This window comes from Rhipicephalus microplus, chromosome 10 (genome assembly GCF_043290135.1).
Source record: "Rhipicephalus microplus isolate Deutch F79 chromosome 10, USDA_Rmic, whole genome shotgun sequence".
Classification (NCBI taxonomy): Eukaryota; Metazoa; Arthropoda; class Arachnida; order Ixodida; family Ixodidae; genus Rhipicephalus; species Rhipicephalus microplus.
In genome coordinates, this window is record NC_134709.1 from 12708879 (window position 1) to 12736466 (window position 27588).

The 27588-nt window shown below is 43.4% G+C and overlaps 3 protein-coding genes across 5 annotated transcripts in view; 2 read left to right on the forward strand and 1 right to left on the reverse strand.

The window, feature by feature from the left end:
• Eps-15 (Epidermal growth factor receptor pathway substrate 15) overlaps positions 1–10017 on the forward strand; it is a 35684-nt gene extending 25667 nt beyond the window's left edge. For 2 of the 3 annotated variants that reach the window (XM_037432475.2, XM_037432477.2), the window contains 8 exons: positions 518–667; positions 2064–2240; positions 6610–6660; positions 7301–7388; positions 7860–7939; positions 8224–8278; positions 8748–8824; positions 9512–10017. In XM_037432475.2, the coding sequence (XP_037288372.2) occupies positions 518–667; positions 2064–2240; positions 6610–6660; positions 7301–7388; positions 7860–7939; positions 8224–8278; positions 8748–8824; positions 9512–9802 (969 nt within the window). In that variant the 3' untranslated portion in view covers positions 9803–10017. The remainder of the gene's footprint in view (positions 1–517; positions 668–2063; positions 2241–6609; positions 6661–7300; positions 7389–7859; positions 7940–8223; positions 8279–8747; positions 8825–9511) is intronic. The other variant, XM_037432476.2, reaches the window with a different exon arrangement.
• A 4907-nt stretch (positions 10018–14924) lies between these two features.
• Positions 14925–16097, reverse strand: LOC119181864 (CDAN1-interacting nuclease 1). The gene has a single exon (XM_037433104.2). The coding sequence runs from the start codon at positions 15962–15964 to the stop codon at positions 15029–15031; it is 936 nt and encodes a 311-aa protein (XP_037289001.2). The 5' UTR covers positions 15965–16097; the 3' UTR covers positions 14925–15028.
• Positions 16098–16573: 476 nt separating this feature from the next.
• Positions 16574–27494, forward strand: LOC119180628 (uncharacterized). Its single transcript, XM_037431738.2, has 7 exons — positions 16574–16907; positions 17244–17310; positions 19091–19256; positions 19951–20042; positions 22651–22839; positions 25277–25522; positions 27220–27494. The coding sequence occupies exons 1-7, from the start codon at positions 16720–16722 to the stop codon at positions 27370–27372; spliced, it is 1101 nt and encodes a 366-aa protein (XP_037287635.1). The 5' UTR covers positions 16574–16719; the 3' UTR covers positions 27373–27494.
• The last annotated feature ends 94 nt before the right edge of the window (positions 27495–27588 follow it).

Here is a 27588-nt window from a genome sequence, read left to right on the forward strand (position 1 = left end):
ATTTTGGGTGCACATGCATACTAACTGTTCTGACAGTATAGACTTGCAAAGCTTCCGGCTTTTTGCCACCCGAATTTCGCGTTGGTTATGGGGCTCACCTGCTGGCCGAAAAGTCATGCGATCGAAAGCCGGCATGGTGGCTGCATTTCGATGAAGGCAAAATGCTGCAGTACCATGTGCTTAGGTTCAAATGAACGTTAAAGAGCCCCAGGTGGTCCATATTTCTAAAGCTCTCCACTATAGTGTTTATCGTAATTATACTGCGGCCTTGGTACGTAAAACCTCAACAGTTATTTAAGATCCTCGATCAGTGGCTAAATTTAATCTTTGGTGCTTTCTTATTAGTAAAGCTCTCGTCTTTTCTACTCCATGACTTAACTGTTAAAAGATTGTATAACAGAAGGTGTTTGCGGAAATAGCTGCAACAGATAATCAAGTTTAGTGGCATTACGAGAGCATTTTCAAGTTTCAGTAGTTTTGCATTTAGGGTTAACAGAATGGAAATTTCTCCTTGCAGGAGCAAGAGCACGAAATGGAGCAGAAGCGGGCGGAGCTCAAGGGTCTCTGCCAAGAAGAATCCTCCCTGCAAGCCGAGATCGACAGCCAGAAGGCGCAGCTTCAGGCACTTAGCCAAGCGCAGCAGGAGACGCAGCTGCAAATCAGTCAGGTATGCATGTGTACTTTGTAGACAGTCGGCAATGGTTGTTATAGAGCTTGCTGCTTGGCTGGTTGGAACGTGCAATCTTGAAAATTAGGCGCAACTCTCGGCGAGAGAAGAGTCTGATAAACCGAGAGGTACTTGGATGGGCTAGTTAAAGGAGCACACACCAAAAATAAGCTAGGGGACTGACATGCGCGTTTTGCTGCGCACATCGCAGCATGTGGGTGTGCAGCACGCTTTTCTGGCGCACATAAGAAGCACTGCATTTTCTGCATGTGTACTTTCAGAAGCCTACTTTATCGAAAAGGACAAGGTTCATTGTGTTAGAAAACCATCTGTGTCATTGTTTGCAAAAGAGATAGCTTTTCTTAGCAAAAAATTTGGTTCATGATCACCTCTTTTTCCTTTTTGTTGTGTTTTGTAGTTTCTGTTGTTGCTCGTGCATATTTTTAGGTGCAGGGGGTGGGGCCCTAGGGCACTGCCCCTGGTTTTGGGCCTGGGGTACAGCAATGTGCTGCTGGTAGTGCAGTCGTGTCCATGCCCAAGTAGTGTACAAGAATGCATGTGTGTCATACTTTGAGCGCATGTCAAAGGTCTTCAGGTTGTCAATATTGATCTGCAATCCACCACCTAGGCACGCTTTGTAACTCATCGTGTAGTTTAGGAAGGCCACTGGAGATTTTACTAAATAAGGAAGGGGCTAGGCAAGGACAGATTTCATTGGAGGCCTTGTCATAACTTACGGGTGCAACAGTGAAGAAAGACACACCATCTGTACTTTACTTTTGCTTTCTTGCTTGCCAAGTCTCTACTCGTGGTGAAACAGTCCATAAAAATTTATAGATGTTGATGTACTAGTGCTGCTTGACTTCATTCTTTTTTATGAAAGCTAATCAATGTGTTATTCGTTTATTGTTGTGTTTATGCTGAAGCACCAAGGCAGAGAGAAGCATTCTTCTGTATGTGTTGTGTATTTAGTGCGGTCACGAGTCGACGTTTGGAAAGTTTCAGAGATGGAGATGGTTTGTCAAGGCGAGACTGTTGTATTCCTTATCAAATTCTAAAGTTGACTGTCGACAGCGTCGACTTGGGTGATGCAAAAAAAAAGTTAGGCGATGGTGTCGCAGATTGCCAAAATTTGCGACATCATTGTGACATCGCACGATGACATCAGATGACGTTGTCGCTTGGCCAAAGGTGGACTGGTCGGGACTGCAGTCCAGAACTATTAAGTGCCAAAAGTATTTGGGGGGGGGGGGGGGGAGGTATTATTAGTATATTGACAGAGAAGAAAAAAAAAAAAAAGATGGTTTTCGTCTTCGTGTCATCTTTGGCGAATGCACTACGGGTGCTGCAACTTTTCGTAGACCTTGGGTGCAGATTGCGTTGCGTGGCTTCTCAGGTGAAGGCAAGACACGTGGCTCTGGAGGAGCAGCATGTGCAGCTCAAGACGTGGGTATCGCAAGTCGAGCGTGCGCTTCAAGCCGGCGACCCAGGCCTGGTACCGGAGTCCCTGCTGCGGGAGGACCAGCTGTCCACGGGGCTGGCTGAGCCGGAGTACCAGCAGCTCTCCAACACGGTCAGCCACCACTCGCTTTCTATCTCATTGTGTGGTCGGACAAAATGGCACTCCATGCTAAACGCCATTGTCGTATAGTAGCAAGACTAGACGAACAAAAGAATGCCTCATCGAGGTGGTGAAGACAACGATTGGAATATCACTCGCATTCTTGCTGTTCCTTTCAGGCAGAAACAAAAGCGTATCATCCAAGCAATAATTCTTTCTTGTATGTTCATGCATTGGCAACCAGAATGTGCCACGGTCATCAAGCTGAGAAAAGACAACCGTTACTGTTGCAGTCGCCGCTGTGGAGCTCTGTTACATTACGTTGGTGCCTCATGCCGTCACGAATATGCCAGAGGGCTGAGAGTATCCGAAATAAAGAAATGTATTTACAAAATGTACACAGGGACAAGCAGCTTCATCCAAGATAGCAGAATAGCAACATGAGCACCCTTTGCTGCCTCAATAGAACATTCCTTCATGCTCATTTTGGTTTCTTGTTTATCACTATTTCATAAAATCTTTCACCACACAACATGGCGTGATATTCATGTATGCATTATGTTGCATCATCGTCAGTAGTGTAAATGCTTCCCAAAAAACTTTGCATACGTACTATTAGTCATATTTCCTTGTTCCATACTGCCTGGAATAACACTAACTGGAATGTGATATTCTTTACCGCTATATTTTTTGCCTTATTTGTGCTTTTTTTGTATGTATAGCTTTTTGTTGTTGTTGTCTTGCGTTTTTTATTGAGTACCTTATAATATCTTTGATTTTTCACTCGTCGGATTTGTACTGAATTACACATGTCAAATCTTACTTCTGTTGTACAACTTGCCATGTAACCTGTAACCAACTTCCCTCTGTAATGTCTTGTTCGGATCTAGGATACAATCAATATATAAATAGTGAAGTATTTCACAGGAATTCAGTCGATCCAGACACATAGCGAGCGGATAGATATGAAATGCTGCCATAAACATCGTCAAACATTTTCGATGTGGTCTGTGACCAATTTTTGTGTTGTATTTTGTCTAGCTATGTACCCACATGGCATTCGGCGTGTGAAGGCTCCAGTGGCTCATTTCTCAGCTACCTATTGTCTGAGAGGTCTAAATAAAACTAATGGTGTTGCTTTTATACTCCCCTTGAAGTTGACACTAACCTTAAGGCTGTGCAGTCTTCATCAGTCAACTTACATTCGATTTTTTTTTATTCATTCAGTTAAGCTTTTTCCAAAATGCCTTTGGTAAAGGGCTCTAAAGACTAGATAGGTTTCAATAAACTCAACAGCTTCGAGGCTTTTATTTCATTTTTGCTGAGCTGCACTCGTGGTAAGGCATAACTTGTAGGCTTCTACGCATTTTGTCAGCCCTATGACATTTGGCTCCAAACGTAGACTACTGTATTTGTTGATCACCTTGGTTCACCCCAGAACCGAAAGTTGAGTGAGTTGGTTACTATTAATGGAGAAATTTCAGCTTGCACAAAGACAAGCACAGGGAAGTGGAGAGTTAAATGTGCTGTATTATGACAGTGAAGCTCTTAGAGCTCGCCACAGAACATGCTGTGTCACCAGAAAGCTCCTTTAAGGGGGTATGTGCCACAGGAGTTGGGCAATCGCCACTACCGTGTACTGCAAGTGTGAGTGTCAGACGAAAATGGGCACGTGAAATAGAGAAAAAAATAAACAGAGAAAATGGAGAGAGAGGAAAGGAAATGTTAAGATAAATAAATTGAATAAAAACAAAATGACAGAGAAAGAGAGCTAGAGAGAACGGGAAGAAATAGAAATGGGAGCAAGAAAGAAAAAATAAGATTAAAAATGTATGAAAATAAGACACAAGAAGCAGCGCAAAAGAAGAAAAATTCACTGACAATTACAATATGCGAATTCTGAGCGCAGCTGTTTAGGCATTTTGGAATTGTGATAGGTTGAGACAAACGCTTCTCTTCTTCGGCAGCATGCATATCTTGATTCTGGCGGTGGCTGCATTGAGCCTCTGCCCGAGCAGCTCGTTCAGTAGCACGGCCGGCAAATGACGCACCTTTGCCAGTTGAGTCGGTCACTGTTCAGAAAGAACTGGCTGTGACTGTTTTGTATACAGGTGCACGGTTTACATTAAAAGGGGGACACCGCAGGCAGAGTGACTGGTGCGAGCTATTTTTGTGCAGCGGGTTTCACATCAAGCGCTGCAGACAGTGCAGCATGGCTGCTTCGTCAACCGGTAGACAGCAAAGAGCAGCACGTGGGTGCACTGTTGCACGAGCCGATGCACGAGCTGATGCACGATATTACTGTGGCACCACGGAACCAGTCATCTTGTCACTTTTTCTCTTCTCCTTTAACCACTTCGTGAGAGACAAACAAGGACAAAGGAAGGAGTATGCACAGACAAGCAATCGTTTGTGTGTACCCCTTTCGTTGTCCTTGTTTCGTGCAGAGGTTAAAAGATGAATTCGTTTCAAGTAGGCCAGCTGGCAGTCCTGCTTCCCTTTTCCTCGCGCTCTCCTCCATATGTTGCAGTCTTTCATCCTCCGCCTTGCTCGGCATTTGCTCTTCCAGTTACGGCGCCGACTACGCTCGATGCAGAAATGGTGGCCTTAGGGCTGAAACTTGCTTATTATGGGAGAACTTGTACCCGGAAAACAAAATGCAAAATCTAAGAGTTCGCTAGAGCATTCCACTCACGAGGTGTTTTTTTAAGGTCAGCTCCGTCCTATTTCGACCAAGGTAATGGTGTTTCTGTGTTCCTGAGACACTGTTGTCATGAGCCCAATAGCTGAAATGCGGCTTTTTGCTTATTAAAAATTATTTTTGCACTTCCTGAGCAACACCAAAACCCAACCGACTGCACTGCCTACGCATGTACTATTTGGTAATAACCGGAAGTCACCGTAGCTGTCGCATTGCACGTACGCGTCGGCTTCAGCTACGGGAGGTGCAGGGTTAGATCCCCAGTGCCGGCCAGCTAACCATCGGTTGCTAAACAGGGTACAGGCGGGCTTCGAGGGGCTGTGGTGTGTCGCCCCAGTGGTGAAGCTTACTCTGCCTGGAGGACTCCCAACTTGTTGCGCGGGGCCCGGTAAGAACCGGAAGTCATATATTAGTCCCACCGGCACGAAGTAAGAAAAGCTGTGAAAGCTAGACCAGCGAAGTGCCTGCCAAATACTACAGAGGAAGGAAGCTTTTCCGTGCCGAACATCACCACTGTCGCCTTCTGGCCAGCACAATAAACGTTGTAGCGGCCAAAGCAGCGGTACCATCGGCTGCGTGACTTTTGTTGACGTGCCACACTTGACGCCACACAGTGTTGCCAATAATTCTGGCAAGCCAGGTGAGCGTTTCGTGATAATCTTCAAAATTCTTTTGCAAACAAGCGGCGCATATCTCAAGCCTGTAATGGGGCATAAATGACGGAAATGTGCAAAGGAACGTACCCAGCAACTTTCACTGAGATCCATTGACCTCGTATAATTGCCGGACACGCATGTCTGCTCCTTCTCCCAAGCCTCGTAGGTCAACCGACTCACCCGTGCCCGAGTACGAATGGCATGTTGTCACAAGAAACGCAAGCAGGCACAAGGTATTGCTGACACTAGCTCGTTAGCTATTGCATAAACTTCTTGGAGCAGTCTGTGTCGTTCTTTCCCCCTCGTTTGCTATATTAGCTGCGCCACTGGTGACACCACTAGAGGTAGAGATGTGCACCTGAGAGCTGTGTTCTAAAACAGAGAAGCAAGGAAGGCCACCCAGCTACGCTCTTTCTTCAGGCCTAGCACTGCTAGAGCAAATCTGCCATAACTTGTTTTGTGTATGAGCTGCATTTTCACCATGAAAAGCAATTCATCTACACATGCTGCTGTCTCATGTTTGAGACATTGCAGGAGTAGTAGCAAGAAACAAGCAAAAAATGAAAACATTAAATTACATAATTGGACACTTGTTTTACAAAATGCGCATGCGGTAGTTGTCTCAAAGAAGTGTCCATATTATTCCAAGTGTCAACTGTGCCTGAAAAAGAAAGGGTATTAACAATTGACAATAAAACATCTGAATGAAGCGATGTTCTACGGATAGTACTGGTGGGTCACATAAGTTATGACTGGTGAACGAAATGGGTGTAGCTATACGGACATATTGCGAACTTTTGCAGACAGATCGCTGAATAACAGGCTTCCTTTTTCTTTTGCTTGCATTTTCTATCTGATTTACACCTTTCGTTTTTTCCATTTTTGCTTGCTCATGGAATGCAAGAGAATGCCTTTCGTGCTTGCTGGTACATATTTTGTTTTGCTTTTTTGTTATCATCGCATTGCTTCTCACCTTCCCGAGTTCTCAGTTTCTTTTGCTTTGGTTTTTATTTTGCTCCCGCAGGAATGCAGCAGTCCTACTAGCTTTGTCAGTGCAGCAGACGAAGAGAGCAAGGTAACTGTTGTGTTGACCAAAGTGATTGCGCCACTGGGAGTGCCTCTTAGTGTATTTACATAGTAACCAGAGTCTGAGAGTTCAACACTCCACAGCAGTAAATACTTGCGTGAAATGCACTCAGCCTAAACATGTCGTTTGAAGTTATGAAGGAAGAAAAAGAAGCTAGGAGGGAATCGTAACACAATTTTCCTCCCAGTATGTTTGCCTTTAAAACTTTTTTTTCTCCGATTTCACTTGTGGCAGGGTCTATTTATGTATTTGCAAGTCTATCAGGCATGTATTATTGGAGTTTTACGTATGGTTATCGAGATAAAAAATAACAGGTTAGTTTGACGTTTCTACTTGAATGGTTATCTGGATCTAGAAGCTCCGCCTCCTGTACCGTCCCCCATTTTCATAGTGCTGAAGAGTGCATTAGTGTCAAGAGAGAAGGCAGGGGTTCCACGGCAAAGTTTGGAAAAGCTGTTATTGTACGAAACGAACAAGCTTGCATTGAGCCCTGGGAACAGGTCACCATACGTAGGTTTATGATAGGTTTGTGTGGAGCAGAGATGTGTGTGCATTCTGTCAGAATGCACACACATGTGTGTTCTTGAGGTGTGTGTTCTTGAGATGTGTGTGCATTGCTGTCTTTCAGGATGATCCTTTCAAGAGCAAAGACTCTTTCAACGATATGAATGGCTTCTTGGGAGATCCATTTGGTGGGGAAGACCCTTTCAAGGGAGGTAAGACAAATGAAAATTGATCCAAACTATCTCGGGTCGGCATTTCACGGTAGAAATGGGCATGTGTTGGGCTGAACTTTGGCCAGCAGTTGTAGATGGGCTTTTGTTAAGTTTATCTAAAACATGACTGCCTTGTCTGCAACTTTCTTTTTGTTTTGTTGGAGTCTGAAAATTTTGTTGTTCCTTTTTCTCTCACTTTCTCGCATTTTCACAGACAGTTTTATGGAAAAAGAAAAGCACATTGCTTGCCATTTGTTCAAGTAAATTTTGGTCACTTATGAGCCTAAATCCTGTGCAGGCTTTGTCAGACCTAAATAAATTGCACGGGTGGGGAGGAATGAAAAAAGAATAGTGTTTGCACAAGGTATGGTGCAGTCTCTTGGTTGAAAAGTGAATGGTGGACTTGCGAGTCTTTTGCATTTGACGAAAGTTTTTGTAGCCATTAGACCTCATTTTCTACTTTCTTTCCAGCCGATCCGTTCAAAGGTAGTGGCACGGAAGACCCATTTGCTGGTGATCCTTTCAAGAGCACATTTGGTGCTGAAACAAAGGCACGTATTGTGGAATATTATAACCTATATAACTGTAATGTTGCGATTTCGATGGATTCCGTGGCTGGTGTTAGAGGGCGTTGCAAGCGTCCTAGACATGTCAGTACACCTAAATCTGTTAGTATACTTCTCTTACGGGGACCATTTACGTGTCATCTCCGTGCATCTACGGTTTTGCAAATTCACGCGCTGTCTCTTTTTTTTTTTTCTCGTTGCTGCTAGAAATTGTCAGAGGTGCCTTGCCCTGCATTTGCACTGCTTGTAAATCGAACGTTCTCTTTCAGGATGATGATTACTTTGCTGCCAGCTTTCAAGATGTCCCCGACGTTGTTCCTATTGGTAAGCTAGCTACACGAAATGACTCTTGAAAGTGAGACTTATTACTGCCTCATGACAGGCTTTCAAAGCTCGAGAAAAGCATGCTCAAGTTGGTTGTTCATGAGCACAAGGGTCCATTTACGTAAAAGATTCTGTATAAACAAGTAAGTTATAAAAAGCTTAAAGTTAATATTGTTTATTTTATTATCTAAAATTATTCGAATCAAGTACCTTCAGCACAAAAGCACAATACGATGTCCAAAAAAATGTTGCAGTGTCTAAAAAGAGCCTTGCACCATGCTGTTCCGTGTAATGCTATGTGCTGAAAAAGTGCTGACGGGTCATTTTTTGCAGTTGTTAAAATGGTGAGGGGAAAAAATGCTTTACAAATGTTCAGACTTGAAAAGATTATGATCTATGCATGAACTGCCTATTTCGTTTTCATGCAAAATATGAGAAGTATCATCTAAATCGATCTTTTATGTTGCAGCTGACACGAAAGATCCCTTTGACCCCTTTGGAACAGGAAAAGGAGCCTTTGGAGCTACAAATCTTGGGCCTGCCGAAGTGAGTCGGAAATGTTTACACTTCCTTTTTTTCTCTTTCGTACTTACACTTTTCCATGAAGAACAAGTACAGCTCTTGCTGTTGCCTTTATATCAGTGCTTAATTATTGGCAGAGGCATTCTGTAGGGGCATACTGTAGGGATCAGTGTAACTTTAATGGGATTTAGTTTATAAAAAGTGACACTTACTATACATGGTGTTGCTTTTACTAATGACAGTTATAACAGTGTAATAAATCAGACGCACTTGTGCTTTTGTTATGCATTGAATACTGCGACCCTTGGTATCATTTCGAACTGTTGATTACCAGTATGTGTTTGTGTGTCTTATGCAACTGCAAGCCACTACGATTTTGCGAGTGAAATCTAGACATGTTCTTGCACACAAATCCTACCTTCACATGGGATTAGTCTTTACACTTTGCATGTATGTACACTCAATCCTCAATACATGTCACACATGCCACAAAATTACTCTGTTATACCTCTAAATTCATTATAAACTATTATTCGTAACACTGTATTTATTACAAAGCTATTCTTCACTTAGATATAAATGATACTTCGTTGTATCTAAATTTTTTATATTCAGATTTGAGTGCACTTGTATCTTGAAAGAGTAACCATGGCTGCCCAGTAAGTGCCAACTTTGCTAAAAGGCGTTGTGCTTACTACTGCAATGTCCTAGGCCGCAACCGCCGTTGACCCCTTTGGGACAGACCCGTTTGCGCCCGTGCCGGCTGCCGCACGTGCCGAGAGCCCGACGCCCGCCTTGCCGCCGAAGAAGGGCAAACAGCCACCGCCACGGCCGGCACCTCCCAAGCACCTCGCTAGTTCACGTGGAGGAGGTGCATCCGCGAGTGGTCCCACACGTGCGGCTCCCGCCCCGCCCTTGCCAGATGAAGACCCTTTTGCTAGCACGGCGGGGGGATCCGCAACAGAGTCCTTCGCGAACTTTGCAGACTTCGGGAACTGCTGAGGGATGGCAGCATATGGCAGACAATACCATGTCTCTTTTTGTTTGGCCTTCATTTTGTCTTCATTTTTCGTCCTCAACCATCTATCTGCTGTCGTGCTCCTTATGCATTGCTGTTCTTTCAGACGGCTGCTCTGGGGCGATGGGAGTCTTTATTTTCAGAAGGTATTGCCCACAGTACTGTGTTCAGGTGGCAGGTAAAAAAAACAGAAGTAAAGGTGGGGCTGATTCGCATCTTAACTTCTGCACACACCCTATACGAATTCTCCGCTCACGTATTGTGAAAGTGTCTTACAAGAAATGCTGGTGGATGCATCCATTCTTTCTATTGACTGCAATTTTCAAGGCACATATTCGTGTAATTAGCCACATTTATTTCATGGCTGTAGCAGTGGTAAATATCTTCTGTCGACAGTTTGGCAGACAGTCCAAAGAAGTGTTAGTGACGTCGACCTAAAAGAGTTGGTGGATGGTAGATACCTTGTGTCACTTGCATCTAATAATTTATTTTCTATGTCAGCTTGAATACATGCTCAGCTTCAGACACGGTCGCCAAGGTGAACTGATTCAGTTTGCTTTTGCTTTATAACAAATGTCGTCAGGATAAAAGACTGGGTTACATAATGGAAAAACTTCAAGACTAGGTTTAGTTAGCTGTTGCTTGAAGAGCCAGTTCACCTAATTTTTAGCATTATTACCAATGTGTGCAGCTTGTGACAAGCAGTTTCGCACTTCTTCTTAGCTTATACGTCCACTATGTCTCTGTGGTTTTCTTTGAGCTTGGTGGAGCGAAGAGATGAAACATGTGGGCAGACTTGTGAACAGTGGCTGCTAGACTCAGGTTTTCTCGTTGGCATACCAAATTAAGATACTACTTTTTTCAGCATATGGCCATTTTTCACTAGCTTCGAAAGCATGCACAAAGGTTGTATTTGATGTTCAATGGCAGAAAAGGACTACTACTGAACCTGCCACCCATATGCATAGTGCAATTATGCACCACCACTGTGAGATGTTAGGTGTGTATGACAAGATTGCCTTTTCAGTCGTGTGCTGCAAAGTGTAAATTGTTTAACTTCATCGCATGCGTTGAATCTCCGCAGCAACATTTGAACAAATGCTTATTTGCAGGTATTGTGTTACCACTGCTGTAGTGTTTTATTTAAATGCATTTTATTTATGCAAATTGGACATTGTTCGGGTGACTGAGTAATACTGTGCAGTCAATGTCCATTCTCATGTTCTCGTGTGCCATATGTACATTTCTTTTTTTCTGCCTATATATGTGTTGTATCCTGAAGGAACTCTAGACTAGTACGGTAGTTGCACAAACGTAGTAACAGGTCTTTTTTTGGGGATGGAAGAATGAACCTCTTTTTGTACAGCATGTTGACAGCAGTATTGTTGCTAGCCTATTGGTTTGAGCTTCTTGACAGGAGTGTATTGTTATGCTCGCAAAAAGGAACAGTAGTGCTTGAAGTAGTACTGGACACCGCTGCTGTCAAGCAAGAATTGCTTGCTCAGTGACCTGAACAATGACCACTGTTTGCATCGATTTCAAGAGCAGATCTGTTACTTTCCTGATTGAAAAACATTTGTGCATGTAGTGACAGTGCAAAAAACGTGTGTAAAGCTGCTGCTTGATGCGCTTGCCAGTAGGAACTGTACCATAATCACGCCGTTTAATCTCGCGGCAACGATATCGATTGTCCCAGGACTCTGGGAACAACAGTAGGACAGCCCTGCAGTGAAAGGGTCAGCCATGTATATTATTCATTCCTTTCTCGGGTGCGGTATGTTGTAAGAGTTTGGCTAGTCTGTACAATTTTCTGAAAGTCTTAGTTGAAGTGCGTAACGGTCAGTCGGGTGTACATAAAAGCACATTGTTCGGAGCTCACTTTGTTATTTTAATTATGTCGTTACTTTGCGCGTGGCGATTTCGGAACGTGCTCCAATCTGTTTCATGCTCTTGTGTACATACTGCACAACTTTCAGCTGTTTACACATCAAGACGTCTTCCCAGGTAACAAGTGCGAATCGTGTTTTTTGCCTAGTCTACTTAGCTTTAGCTTGTTTTTCTGGGAACCTGAGCACCACAGGCCTTCTATTATTGCTTGAATGCAGTTGGCCATCTCTCGTCTGCAAGCGATACATGTCAAGAATGCAACTGTGCACTTGCACCCAGAGTGCATCTTGGGTTTCCACGTGTTGCACGTGACACTGCTTCACAGCTGCATATGTGATTGAGCGCACGGGCAGTTACTGCCTTCACGATACTTGCAAGACTGCCCGTGAACAGTAGTGCGTAGTAATGAAAAATATATGCATGTGTCTGTGAACCTTGTAGAAGCGAGTGGAAATCTGTGTCTCGAAAGGCAAGTCGTGGCGTAGGTCTGTGAGCACGTACATGTTTGAACTGTGGTAAACAATAAGAAAAGGTAGCGAGAGTACTTGTGTCCCTTCAGAGCAGAGTTGTGGGCGCGTTTTTCCTCGAAACATCTAGCACTTGTCTTGAATGTCAAGGCCTTAAAACTCTTTCTAGCATGAGATATTTGCACACCATGATGCGCGAGTATGTTACTGTGTGTTGAGATTGGCCTGGTGCTATGTTACATCTCGTCTTTATCCCAGTGCCATTCAAGCACTGGGACAGTTGTGTTTTGTGTTGAAGTTTATTATTTTAACATTCCCTTGCATTTTATGTAGATATGTATGCCTTTTAAATAAAAGCCATATGCATGTTTGTGCAGAGCGTAATGAAGAATGGGCATTGTTATGAAAACATTGCCTGAAAGTGTTGGTCTCCAGCACATCATTTAACACATATTGCTCTCCAAGAGAAGCACTTCAGTGAGAAAGGCCCTTACTAATGCTATAGCCAATACATGAAGCTCTATATAAGGAAACCAAATTTCATGACGTTCCCAATCCAACAGAAATTTACCTTCCATGGGAAATTTCCAGAGAGGATGATTATTGTTAATCTGAATAAACTAAACAATTTGAGCTACCAAACCAGATTTAATGAGCCTCCTTAAAAACTTTCTCACTTAGCCAGATTGCCTAATTGCTGCATTTTTCCTTATCAAGGGTTTGGCTTAGGTTTAGCATGGGGAGCACCACGTCTGGGCCACTTTCATGAGCTTACAGGCGTGGCTTGATGACAAACAATGCTTCTGTATCAAAACTTTATTTGGGCCTGGTTAGTACATACCCCTGAACTAAAATTAACAGCAAGATGCCGAATATGACCCATAGAGAAAAACTCCACACACGAGCGTCGAATTGATAGTCGTGTGTGCAGTTTCTCTGTGGGGCGTGTTCTGTGTTTGTGCTGTTGATTTTAATGCTTCTGTAGCGTTTGGATATTGAAAAATCTTTCTTAATTTAATGTAATACCTTGTGTGTGGATGTTGCTTTGATAAATGGAGTGTCACCTGCATGGCTTTTTGCAGAGCTGATTATAGAATAGCCAAGACTAGTGGCATAGCCTGGGGGTGACACACCCCCAGATCAGATCCCCACTTCAGATCAAAGGGGTACCCCCTCCCCACCACCAAAAAAAAATTTCTAATTTCTGCATACACCCTTAGACAAGATAATTTATTTAGCCATATATTTGGCACTTAATACTATAAGAATTGGCAGTAACCCATATGACACCCCACCAGTAATGATAGAAGTCAGAAAAGCCTCGGAGAGCACGCAAAGAGGCAAAGCTGCTGGTGAGGATCGGGTAACATCAGATCTGCTTAAAGATGGAGGACAGATTGTGTTAGAAAAACTAGCCACCCTGTTTACGAGGTGTCTCCTCATGGGAAGAAAACCAGTCTTGGAAGAACGCTAACATCATCCTAATACATAAGAAAGGAGATGACAAGGACTTGAAGAATTACAGGCCGATCAGCTTGCTCTCCGTAGTATACAAGCTATTTACAAATGTATTGCTAACAGAGTAAAGAAAACATTAGAATTCAATCAACCAAAGGAACAAGCAGGTTTTCGAACAGGCTACTCAACAATCGACCACATTCATACTATCAATCGGGTGATAGAGAAATGCTCAGAATATAACCAACCACTATACATAGCCTTCATAGATTACGAGAAGGCGTTTGATTCAGTAGAAATATCAGCCGTCATGCAGACACTGCGGAATCAGGGCGTAGATGAAGTATATAAAAACATTCTGGAAGAAATCTACAGTGGATCAACTGCTACCATAGTGCTTCATAAAGAAAGCAACAGAATACCAATCAAGAAAGGTGTAAGGCAGGGGGACACAATGTCCCCAATGCTATTTACCGCTTGCTTACAGGAGGTTTTCAGAGGCCTATAATGGGAACAGTTAGGGATAAGAGTTAATGGAGAGTACCTTAGTAACCTGCACTTCGCCGAAGACATTGCATTGTTGAGTAACTCGGGGGACAAATTGGGGTCTTAAAATTAATCTGCAGAAAACGAAAGTAATGTACAACAACCTCGGAAAAGAGCAGCGCTTTGAGATAGGTAATAGTGCACTTCAAGTTGTAAAAGACTGTCTACTTAGGGCAGGTAATAACCGCGGAGCCGAACCACGAGATTGATGTAACTAGAAGAATAAGAATGGGGTGGAGCACATTTGGCAAGCACTCTCAAAATTATGACAGGTAGATTGCCACTATCCCTCAAGAGGAAGGTATATAACAGCTGTATCTTGTCGGTACTTAGCTACGGAGCAGAAACCTGGAGACTTACAAAGAGGGTTCAGCTTAAATTGAGGACGACGCAGCGAGCAATGGAAAGAAAAATGGTAGGTGTAACCATGAGAGGCAAGATGAGAGCAGAGTGGATTAGGGGACAAATGGGGGTTAAGGCTATCATAGTCGAAATCAAGAAGAAGAAATGGACATGGGCCGGGCATGTAGCGCGTAGACAGGGCAACCGCTGGCCATTAAGGGTAACTAACTGGATTCTCAGAGAAGGCAAGCGGGTTAGGGGGAGACAGAAGGTTGGGTGGGCAGATGAGATTAAGAAGTTTGCGGGTATAAATTGGCAGCAGCAAGCACAGGACCGGGTTAACTGGCGGAACATGGGAGAAACCTTTGTCCTGCAGTGGACGTAGTCAGGCTGATGATGATGATGATATTCGGTGCTTAGTGGCACAAACTGCATCGGTTTCCATTAAAAAGGATTGGCGAATGGCTCCTTTCATTGAAGGACAGCTGCCTGTTGTCTGGGATTTGGTGTCTAATGCAGCTGGGACGTTGTTGCCCCGCCGACCGTTGAGTCGCGGTGACGTTTCGTGCAGAACGTTTGGCACATATCACTTAAGGTAAGCTCTTCCATCTGCATAAAAGGAAACTCTTCCATCCGCGTAATGTTTTTGGGCATGTGGTCTCGAACTAGGAATCCCTCGTCGCGGGTGGAGACTATCTCGTCGACAAAGCCGAACCAGTAGATGACCAGGCCTCGACCGAAGCGGTTCGAGTAACTCTGGTACTGGTCGCGCACGTAGGCCCTGTGGCCTTCGGGATCGCCGAACTGCGCCTTGCTCTCCACCCACGTCACCACGCTGCCATCGATTACGATGGGAACCTCGAGCTTCACGTCTGGCGTCTTGTCGAAGCCGCGGTCTCGTAGCGCGTTCTCGTCCACGAAGGCCAGCTTCAGGTCGGCGAGCTCCGTCTTGAGTCGAAGCTCGTACTCCAAACCGACGGCGTTTTTCATCGCGTCGGCGAACGGTCCGTAGGTCTTGTCGTTGACTACGCAAATGAACACTTCGGTCGCCAGGGCACCGTCGCCGATAGTGCCACTGTCCTTCAGCATTTGGTTCAGCTCTTGCTTAGAAGGAGGCTCCGCTGTCTTTTCGTAGTGTTTCTCGATCATGAGGCGTGCCATGAGCGCCGGAGAGACTCCCTGTTCATCGGCGTAGCGCAGGAGAAAGCCAGGCTTCTCTGACGCCGCGACACACCAACTGTAATAGCTGTAATGTTTACCAGAGACTTCGGGTGACACTAGCGTGTGGTACGTACTTTTGATATTCCGCTGTACTTCGGTCGATATGATGTGGCGCAGGGTGTCCTCGCCGACGTCCGGAAAACACGATCGCAACTCGGCCAGACAACTTCGACGTTCGAGCGAATTCAGCTTCTCTTTGATCGCTTCGTACGTGTCGAGCTTCATCGTAGCCGCCGAGATACGAGTTTTGAACAAAGCGCGCCAGTTGCGACCAGCCGTGGCTCTGAAGCATCTGAAGTGACACCACTCACACACACTACACACGGAACCATCAAACAACGACCACAGAAAAACATGCGGTACGAAACTGCGGCGACTAGGAATATGATAGCTTTCAAACCTCCGTGCTTTCAAAGCAAAAGCTTGCCTAAAATTATCCGTAAAGGAAGCGCTACTTTTTCATTGATATCAACATAAATTTTGGTTTACGACAAACATTTATGGCAGAGTATTATTGAATGAATTTGATTACTGAAAACATACTTATGGCGATGTCAACATTTTTTTTTTTTGTCGTGTTATGCAGAAAGAAACGACAAAGACATAACAAAGTTTTGCCAATACAGCGGACGATGGGTTTTCATCACGGTGTGGTTCCCGTTCTCACTACTCATCTAAAGCAATCAAGTTAGCGTGTCAGCGTTGCAAAGTACAGGCTTGTCACTTTAGCAGGCCGTAGTAGCCAGATTCGAAACTGTCAGATGGCGTTGCGCGACGCTGCGACCATCGAGTTGCGACGTATTTTAGTTTCTGTTCACGTTTTGAAGCGGCAAGTTTCGCGAGCGCATCTAATGGACGGGCTATCCGTGACCTTTGGCGGTTCTCGCTTTTATTAAGAACTAGCCAAACTTGCAAGTGTGGGAAAAGCTAAGCTAGCTGGAAACTCGCGTTAAAGCCTAAAGTGGCACAGCGGCAACGTGATGGCTGCGGTACCGTCGCCAGCGTGCGCCCCGAGCGAGGCGGCAAAGCATGTCACAACGAGAAGCAGTAGAACAGTTCGAGCGGCGGTACCATTTTCACCTGACGTCAAATTTACGCCGAGAAGGAAAAAGAAAAAGGTAGCCAACAAAGAACCCACCTGTTGCAAGAAGTGCGGAGTTACTATGAGGCAAGATGATTTCCGGACTTTTCATTTACGGCCTTGTGTACGCACGAGCACTTTCGAACACGATCGAGCCTCGATCGGTATTAGGCAACGTGTGCGCATGCGTCACACGCCAAGCTCTTGGGTATTTTAGAAACATCGTACGTACCCAAGCCGAAAAGACGATTTCAAAGCTCGATTGAATTTCCCGACCGGTCCCTTGCGCGGATCAGCCACTCGAGATTCGATCGCGATTGAAAGTTCTTCGTGTGCTATTGGGCCGTGCGTACTACGTGCTGCCCATTTCTATTTGATGAGCGATTAATAATTAATAAGAAAAAAAAAACATTGCGTACCCAGGGGTTCGACAAAGCATCTTTGTGCTGTGTGCTGCGAGCCATCCTTGAACGTTGGACGCGACGAAGCTGTAAGTTTAAGACCTGTTATGGACTGTTATTATTATTATTATTATTTCCTAAAAAAGTTGTTTGAATCGCAGTTTAGATGTGTTCGTGTGAGAGGTATATACATATCCGGAATCGGTGACAGCATCTTACTGCTACAAGTGAGATTTATGCCCTAGAAACGAGTTTTTTTTTCTAGCACAAAACAATGTCTTTGTATAAGTATGTATGCACGTTTTGTACTGAATAAGTTCAGACTTGCCTGCTGAGCCATCTTTTAATTTTATAGAGGCCTACAGAACATTCAGCTGTGCAAAGATAATGTTTTCGGTTAATGTAGTTTAAATAGGCACAACAGCATCAATTTTTCAAGGCATTCGCCCCACTTAAAAGCACCGTTTGCGTCTTGTTGTTCCAAAGAAATGATGATATGCTTACAGGTTGAACGTATTGTCAGATGGCCATACACGACATCACATTTAAGATTTCTTTTTTTTTTTTTTGAGCACTCCGTGCTGGTTCATGGGTTCAGATTCAGTATGTCACAAAATACTAGTGACAACAGGCTGGACAAGCTCATCAGGGCAAGCCTTGCATCGAACATGATCAAGCGACACAGATGGCGGGATATAGACCCTTTCACTGTTTACAAACACAGGTCCCGGGCTGCTTCTGGTTTTGTGGGCCGGTGTAGCCTAGTAGCATTGGCGGGGAACAAAAGCATTAGTGAGTGGCCCACTCATTTTCAACACTTTAGTCCCTGTGACTGGCCAAATATTTCAAACTTGCTTTCTTCTAAGCTACACGCGACATTATATGAGTTAGTCCATAACTTTAAGCATCTTCCTTTTACCTGAAAGCACAAAAAGAGTTTTCCCCCACTCTAGCACAACTTGAAGAACACGCTTCCTGCTATGGTGTCTGAGGGTGATAACTGAAGTGTCTGGCTGTTTTTTGGAAAGCGTCACCTGCTGCTGGTTTGATCCTGAAACTGAACAAAAAGGCAAATATTTGCAAAACTCTTATTGGAACAATGGGGGTCAGGTTTCAGGGGACAGTCATAAAAATACATAATTATTGCTTTATATACATTCCATACAGATACACTAGTGTACATAAATGTTCAGTGTGACTAGTCACAGCTAAGATAAGAGCATGCATGTCACCGTAGCGTGGCTCACATCACCTGTCCGTAAATCCAGACAGAAAACGTGGCAATGTGTACTGCAAACTTTTAGAAACGCAAGCAGGAGTAGTGCCAGGATTTTTTAAACTTTGGGGGCAACCATGAGAAGTGGGTTCATTCAAGGGACGGGGAAACTCAATTGTTCATTGTGTTTTGGCCATTTACTCTTTAAAAAGGAGATGGGGCAAAGGGGAGACAGGCAAACATTTTTGAAAGGCTGCCACTCCCTGAACCCCCCTCTGGCACCACTCCTGAACTACGAGATAACTTACGCAGGGCTCAGAAATTGAAGCATGGCATCATAACTTTTAGCATAAAAAGTAATATGAATAATTTCTTGATATAAGCATGTCATGTTGCTATGAATAAGGCTACTGAAGGTGACGCTGGCTTTGATGTAAGTATTCGAGTCGAAAGTGCAATTAGTATGATCGGAACCGAAGCCAACAAGATCAAAGTACATGCGTTACGTCGCCATAAATTGGTGCGCTTCTATAAGTGTGCTCCATGCATACTACTAGCTAGTGCATGTATGTGTACATGTGTCTGCAGAGTGAATTCCTTCATGCTTACAGTAGTACTATATGTACTTCTCATACTGTGTACTTCTCATACAGCAAAGCAACCAGGAGTTTGAGGAGAACAAGAAGAAATATTTGGATGAGGCAAAAGCCTTTGCAGCGAATCTTGCCAAGGCTTTTGATGATGTAAACGCAGAGCGCCTTTTCTGTCCGGTCTTCAAACCTAAGGGACCTTGTGCTTGTATCCAGGAGTATCTGAGTGGTGAGAATTTCTGTCGTCCACTGTCTCAAACTCTTCCACCGTTTCACTTTGATGGGCCTTTAACTGCAAGCTTGAGTTTTATTTAGCTTGAAAAATGCACTTGTTTTTAAGTGAAGTAAACCATGTGCCACACGTGTTAAAGCTTTCTGTAACCATACATGCAACAATGAAGTGCATGATGAGCACTATTAATGGGTTAGAAAGTGTGTCTAAAATTTTTTTGTTGAAACTTCATTACAGTGAAGCTTTTGCAGAACTTTCCTTATTCTACTGGCTGTTGAAATTCTCTGTAAATGCCATGAGTCATATGTAATTGCATAGGGCCAAAAGTATTTTGCAACAGTGCTAAACCCTGTGTGGAATGCAGAACTTTTATCATTATTCCAAGGATGATAACTTGTTGGTATTGCAGTTTGAAATGTTTGTTTAGTAATTACATTGTTAAGCACTTACATTTTGATGCAGGGCAGAGGGTCAAGTCTTAGTTGCTATAGCAGACATGGTGCTAATGGGACATCAGCTGCACTTAAAGATAGCTTCATCCTAGTAAAATTCAATGTCTTGTTGATGGACATCCTGTGGTGTTCATTTCTATGTTCTTGTTCTCACACAACCTCGTACTGTTCAGTGGCCTTTGCAATGAATGACAGGATTAGCTCAGACCAAGATTTAAAGATCACCAACTGCTGTGCAGGTGATGGCTCAGAACAGAGAGTCCGCAGTCTGCTACAGCTTCTTCAGGAAGCCAAGAAACTGTCACAGCAAAAGTGCTACAACTGGGAGGAAGTAAGTTTGGTATCCGATTCTTGTTTTCATTCCTGCTGCTTCACTTCTGAAAGGTACTGGGAGCCATGCATGCTATGAACAGGTTTGCTCTTGTTAGTGTCTTTGTGTTCAAAATCCTGCCAATACGGGGATGGACTTTGGGGCTCTCCAAGCTGCACGTGTGCGTCCTATGCTGTAATAAGGTCATGTTGTGGGGAAAGGCACGTATAATTAAAAATTCACACAGTCGCTTATGCATTCACCTAAAACGACTCAAAGGCAAAAGGCAGCCTCTTTTTCTTCTCAATCAATTGTATTGATACACATGTATTGATAAACACTTATTGATACACATATATTAATATGAATATAATTGGGACATATTGATACCTCCTCTAATCTTTCTGTACCTCAGAGTATTGCAGTGCCCCTGCAATGAGCCCCCCTCTGACCAAACAATGTCATATGATGACATCATCATTTGATGTCACGTTACATGATATTGTAGTGATGTGGTGATGCCATAGTGAAGCCACAAATTTTTGTGATCTCTGGTGTCATATAATGACATCTTCATATGATCGTAATTTTTTGCATGACTCACGTTGACGCCAACAGTAAATTTTAGTGTTTGGCATCTAAGGCTTATGCCTTGATAACTGACTGGAATCAATTTTGTGTACATGTGAGTTAGTTTACTGGTTAAAAAAGATATGCAGCTGGCAGTGGCCATTATACCGTGTTTGCATCTGTAATTGATGGCAAAAACTTGACTGCAAAGATGTGTTTCTGGCTCCTGCCGTATATGGGACTTTGGCCTTTCATATCCTTTTTCGAGCTTGTGACCATTGTACAGGACATAAAAAAAAGACACAGTGCAGAAAAGGAAGCAAAGGTAAAATCAGAACAAAAACCACTTTTGCAACTTTTTCGAAGAGGCGAGCAATACCTTTTTTAATGTATTCGTCCATACACCAACTAGCACGATGAGTTTTATTAATTCATACCACAGCCCCATTTTTATATAAGTGTACCTTAAAATAATGGCATCGTTCACAAGGAAACTCGCACGCTAGGTGTGCTGAAGGGAAACTATCTTAAGATCTCTCTTTGCACTATTCAAGTAATTTAAATCATGTGAGCTGACTTATGTCCTCTTGAAACTATGTTGTGAAAAGGTAGCTTTTGTAAACAGAACTTTGCTCGAAACACGAGGATGTATTTATGTCCAGTACACTGAACACTGTTATTTGCCCGTATCGTGCTAAGAATTGAGGGAGTGGGGAAACTAAGAGGGCGCGTCATGTGCCAGTCTTGAAGCCCAGACATAAAAAAATGAGACTGGACCATGCTGAGAATTATATAAAGAGCATTAAGCTCAAGGAGGGAGTGAAAGGTTGCCTTGTGAGCACTAGACACACGCACTCTTCAATTTTTTTTTTTCCACAGGTCCATGCAACGTTAAAGAAAATGAAACAAGAGCATGATGGAAATTCTATCATAGGCATAAGGAGACAGCCGCTATGAAGGAGATTGATTTGTAGATGCTAAGTACGCTCCCTCTTCAGTTTTTTTTTTTTTTAGTTTTTTTGCCTACACAGTGCTAACTGCCGTGTGCGACATTTATCTGCCCAAAACTTTTTTCTTTATTTATTTTTCAAAATAAATTGCCGTTGTGTTTTCGAAGACAGTGAATCTTTTGACAGGATCAAAAGCAGCATTCTCTCTAGGAAGAAAGTCGAATTAGCATACACATAAGTGAACCGAATAAATCCCAGTGTTGAGCATACTGGACATGGATCTCCCATGAAAACCATTGTACTTATCATCTCCTTGATTTTTTTTTGCACGCTTTTCAATAGCCTCTTAACTAGAAAACATCAAAATATTTAGTCCTGCTCTACAAAAAACTCAGTATGGAAGGAGATATAAATTTGTGCTGGTGTGAGCGAGCCCTCAATAGATATGCGGTGATGGGGTAGCTGCACCAAGTGCACCAAGCTGTGCCAAGAGGTGGAACCTGCTACATTCTGCTTTATTTTTGAACACTAAGGGCCAGTTTTTAAACTCGGTACATACTTTTATCTCCCATGAGCTAGAACTTTAAGGATTCTGTCCATGAGACAAAACAGCAGGGCACTTTACCATGCAGCGAAGCCTGAATTCGTTTTGAAAGTACGAATGTCATCAGAATAGGTGTGCTGGTTAGTAAATGGAATGAATGGAAAATTTACACAAGTTAAGCTTCCATTACTGTAACTGAAGCATAAGGTAGAGTCATATTCATTTTCAAATATGAGGTGGCTGGGTGCCTTAAGGTCATGACTCTAAAGAAACAAATTAAGAGCAATATTCTAAGTAAAGATACCTGCATTTCCACATTGATCTACTTCTTCAAGCATGTAGCATAAAGGTTCAAATTGTAGGCAAATATTTGCATTTTAAAATGTTTGTTTAGTAACTGCTACAAATGGTTGTTATGCTGTTTCAATGCGAGGTCATAGCGGCGGCAGTGTTGCTTCGGTCAATCACATCTCTGGGCATGTGACTTAAACGCTGTTTGCCGTGCTTACTTCAGTCGTTTTTGTGAACACCTGATTAATCAATATCCACGTCCTTGCATTTCCAGGTCAAGCGTGTTGGAAAAAGCCATGCAGTTGGTATGGGCAATGGTCAAAAGCACAGCGAGTCCTTTGAGCTGTTTGTTAATGAACATCGGCCTCGTTTGCGAGAGATGAAGCTGTGTGAACGAGCAACGCAGAAGGTGCTCCTCTATTCCAACAACTTTCTTCACAGAAACCTCAAGACGGAACCTAATGTAAGGGAGCCTTCTTACCTATTTAACAAGATAGTTCAAAGTATGGCCATTTGGTTTTCATTCAACTGGACACAGAGTAGACCAGTTATAATGTAACCACTTGAAGTGCAGGACCGGTTACAATGCGGTCTTTTTTGACTCCCGTTTACCTTCCCATAGAACCTTATGTATACGCATACCGCTTATTGTGTAGTCATCCAAGACGAAAGACCGGTTATAATGTGGTTGCCAGAAAATCGTTGTGACGAATGTGGTACCGAATGTGCATATAAAAGGAGGTGCGCTGGGGAGCGAGCAACAAGGTGGTTACAGAGGAGGAGGGGACGCAGAGTGAACAAACGAAGGGCAGAGGGAGGAAAAAGGAAAGAAACAAAAAGTCCGTGGCATGCCGCGCTTGCTCGCTGAGTAATTAAGGGAAAAGGGCAGTTGTCCAGGAAGTTCTTGCACCGGCGCCGACACGGCTACAGTGTCGCTAGCGTGGTTCCGGTCGCTTGCTGCCGGCTGCGCGCGGCTCGACATAACGCGTATTATCCTTTCCTTATCAACTGCGCTTAAGACTTTCCTGTCGGTAAAATTGTTCTCGTTATCGAACTTGCTAGAGATTAGTAATGACAATATCCAGCTCACTACGCTGAGCTTGCTCAGCGCTCGTATCATTTCTTCTTCAGTCTTTGTCTCTATTTTCGTGCTGTTTTTATACATTCCAAGCTTGCTACGAATATCCTGTTAGCTACCTGGTTCGTAAATTTGAAAACTTTTACGGCTTTATCATGCCAGCTTTTGCCTTAATTTGCTGCCAGTGCTGAGTCGTACATAAGCTTTGCGGGTGTTCATTGTTGATATCCCGACCGTGAAAGCAAACTTCATATCACGCACGCTGATCTTGGTTCAGTACTTGAGTGCGATATTTTCGGCACCCGAACATCATATCTTGGAAAAACTTCCCGCGACAGCATACCGAATGGCAGGCTAGACCTAATCAGCTTTGGTTGCATTTCGGTAGTGGTTGCTCGCTAAATGGCGGTTTAGTACGGAATCAATGAAAATCTTTGCGGTGGCTGCACTTGCAGGGAAGGGATACATTTCGTCAATGAAAACTAGGTAGGCATATGTAGCATCGAATGGTGGTTTGCGATTCGATCGTGAGTGCGCCCGTGAAATCCAATGGTTGGCGTCTTTGAGCACGTGAAATTTCGGATGTGATTCGACATAGATTTTGTGTAATGCGCATAACTGAGGCGGTCTGCGAAATAGTCCGGGAATTTTTGTGAAGTTGCTTTTTTTACAGTGTACAGTGTAAAATTCTTACACCGTGCTTTCTTTTTTGTTAGACCCCCCCCCCCCTCCTTTTCACATTCTTTTCATTTGCTACGTGATTCTTTGGTCGCTAATCTTTTTTTTTTTTTACCATTCGGAAACTTTTATTGTTGTAAGCAGCATGGCATCACATGCTTCGATTTTCGGAAACGCAAGGCTGCATGCTCAACACATTTTGTGCAACTGCGGCCCTTGAAAAAAGTTTAATTGGTTATAGTGCGGTACCACTTATACTGGTGATTTTCGCAACTCCCGTGACATAAGTTATAAGCGATTTATACTGTAATGGGTCTAAATTAAATACATGACAGTTCATACATATTCTGTTTGGGGCCTTTTGTTGCCTAAAGAAAGCATACCTGTGTTTTTTTTCTACCCGAACTGGAAGGTCAAGTCTTTAAGAACACAGAGAACAGTTAGTGTGGATGATGGAATAAGACAAATAAAAGTGCACCTGACCTTTTGCATTTGTCTTGTCCATTCGTCTATGTTGCCAATGCTCTGCCTATTGAGGTATGAGAAAAACACTGAATCAGTTTGAATTGGATTGTGTGCAACTGAAGGGAAGTTTCAAGATGTTAATCTTAATTAATCAGCACCTTCATGACCACCACCTTGAGAGGCCATTTGTCTCAAGTTGGAATCCTGCATCTGGATGTATTTTCCGTTGGCTAAAATGCTGTCCTTCTGAGAAATCCGGGTAGAGATCTCTTTGTAGTTTCATGCTACAAACAAAGAGAGGATGATTTTCAGGGGAAGCTAGTATTACCTCACAAGTGTCGTTGGCGTTCTATGTGTGACTGCAAAAATAATGGCGTCCATGAGCATGAATAAATGTCCTTTGTATGTGCCATTTTCCAATAATTGGTGCTCTCTCGGTCGTGGGCTTTCTGGTTCAGCAGTGTGATCTTTTATCAAGGTTACCGAGGCGACTTGTCATTTCAAGTTTCCACATTTCACTGTTCCCTGTATATGAACACATGACCGTCATCATTACCTGTAGCTACTGATGTTTTGCGCTGCTATGCAGGCAGATGTCCCATTCCTGGCATAGAGGGAGGGAACAGTTAGGAGAGAGAATTGCACAATGCGATAGAAAATGCAATTTAAAAATGTGCAGAAAGGCCGAAGAATTCAGCGGACCAAGGGAAAGGCGGCGCTCGGGAAGCTAAGGAGCCTGGACCAACTTGCCGAAGACAAGTGTTGCCAGCAGAGGTGTGCAGGACTTGCGCAGCGATACACGACACTGGTCAGTCAGTGGCGGCAGCGGTCGCAGATGGGCCAGATCGAGAATCGCCGCGTTCTCGCCGAGATGCTCACTCCCAGTGGACCAAACTCGACAAACTGCTACAAGTTCATCTCCTGGGTGCGTTGCTGCAGATATTCGTTTAAACACAGTACCTAGGAGGTGTCACACTGATAGCATGTAAAATAAGAAACTGGAGGACTGTAAAATGGCAAAAACTAATTGAAACTTCTAAAGTAAGGGTGCAAGTGCTTTGGTAAATACAGAGTTTCAAAATTGTCAAAGACAGGGTGTCGCTTCAGGGGCCGTCAAGACAAGACAAGACTACATGTTTCTCATCTCTTCAACCTTCCATCTTCTTCTGCCTTATTTGGTAAAAAGAGAATAACACGTTTTATAAAACATAATACCTATATAAGGACCAAGGAAACTGAAACGTGCGTGCTGAAGCAACACTGTGGCATTGCACACTTTATTTATAAAATGAAGTTTTGCTTATGCAACAGTTTTTTCACAGATGTCTTTCTTTTGAGTTCGATTATGTCATGAGAATAGTCCAGTTGCATTAATTACAATAAACTCTCGTTAATTTGAACTCACTTAATTGGAACTTGGAGTTGATTCGAACTGGTGCCCTGGTCCCAGCACAGCCCTGTGTATTTCTCTGGAGGGGAAGCTCCCGATAAATCAAACATGTCGAGATCTACCTTAGTTAATTCGAACTGGCAGCCCCAAGTTTTCATTTATCCTCGCAGCATTTGGCCAAGTGCACACAACGTGTTGCAAAACCAAACTCAGCCAAATTTACTGGAAATTCAGAGCAACTAGGCAACAGCATTTTTCAGCAGACAAGACTTCGATTGCGGCGCCGGGCCTTTTTTACTAGATGCAAGCTAGGCTCATGAAGTCGCGACAGAAGAAACGCATGCCAATGCAAAGTACTGATTACTTTAATTTTTTATTGCTCTAACTTTGCCATGTAGATAAATGGGTTTTGGGGAATAAACCATGTCATATATTTTGACATTAATGCTCACGGCTTGCATCAATGTGTATTGGGGCTCCTTTCTGGTGTATCACTGAGTGATCAATTAAATGTGTTTGCTGTTAGACCTTCATGAACTTAATTTGCGAAATCACCTGCCACGGACATGTAGGAGTGCAAAATTTGTTCTAACGATCGAGTCCAGAGGTGCCTTCTTTGGGTTATACCCACTTAGTGTGGCATGCTGTCCATTCATTGTGGCGGCCGCCCGTTAATTCTAACTCCACTCAATTCGAAAAGCTTTCCAGTTCCCTCCGAGCTCAAATCGACGAGCTTTTACTGCAGTTGTTAATGTATGCATAATGCTGATGATGGCAAGAAAAACATTTTGATCAGTTATGTAAAATACATATTGCACCGATTGACCTAGAAAGGCTCCCCTTCAAGTTTTTCTGGCCTCTTGACGTCTTGCAATGGTGATATCTGGCATGTGAAAGCCAGATCACCGATCCAGTTTACTATGTTTAATTGGATTAGCCTGGCAATGTTCCTGTACAGCTGTAGGGCAGTCGGGCCAAGACGTTGACCTAAATGTTTGCGAATTTATATAATAATTATTTTAATTTTCACCTGCACTGTCCATTTTAGGTGCAGTAAATACCAACTGTTTATATTTCATTGATTACTTTGTTTAACTGTTGCTAATTATGCTTGCAGCTACCCTTTTCACTGATGGTGAATAATGTAGCACAGTTTGAAAAAGTGCTGCTTTGTTGCATCTCTTACAGTCGTTGATTTACCTCAATCTTTTTTTAATGCTCTCCAACTTTAGGTCACAGGTTGCAGCTTCACGACAATAGCCAAAGTCAGCAAGCAGATGTTGGCCACTGGAGGGGATCGTGAGCCACCACCTCATAAGCTAAAGAAGTTCTGGGACGCTAAAAACACCTCGCAAGAAGAGAGCGTACAGAACGAAACATTATGAAGCTCCATATTACTTCCCTCCTTTATATTTGTCTTCATCTTGTCACATATCATTTCACTCGCTAGATCCTATTGTCACGGAGTGAGAGTAGGCAGAAGGTAGAAATATATTTACATATTGTACATGGAGTACACAGTGTCCTTGAACCAAGATGGTGGAGTGGCAACATTAACACAAGCTTTTGTTAAATTGTCATCTTTGTCGCCTTTATGGTCC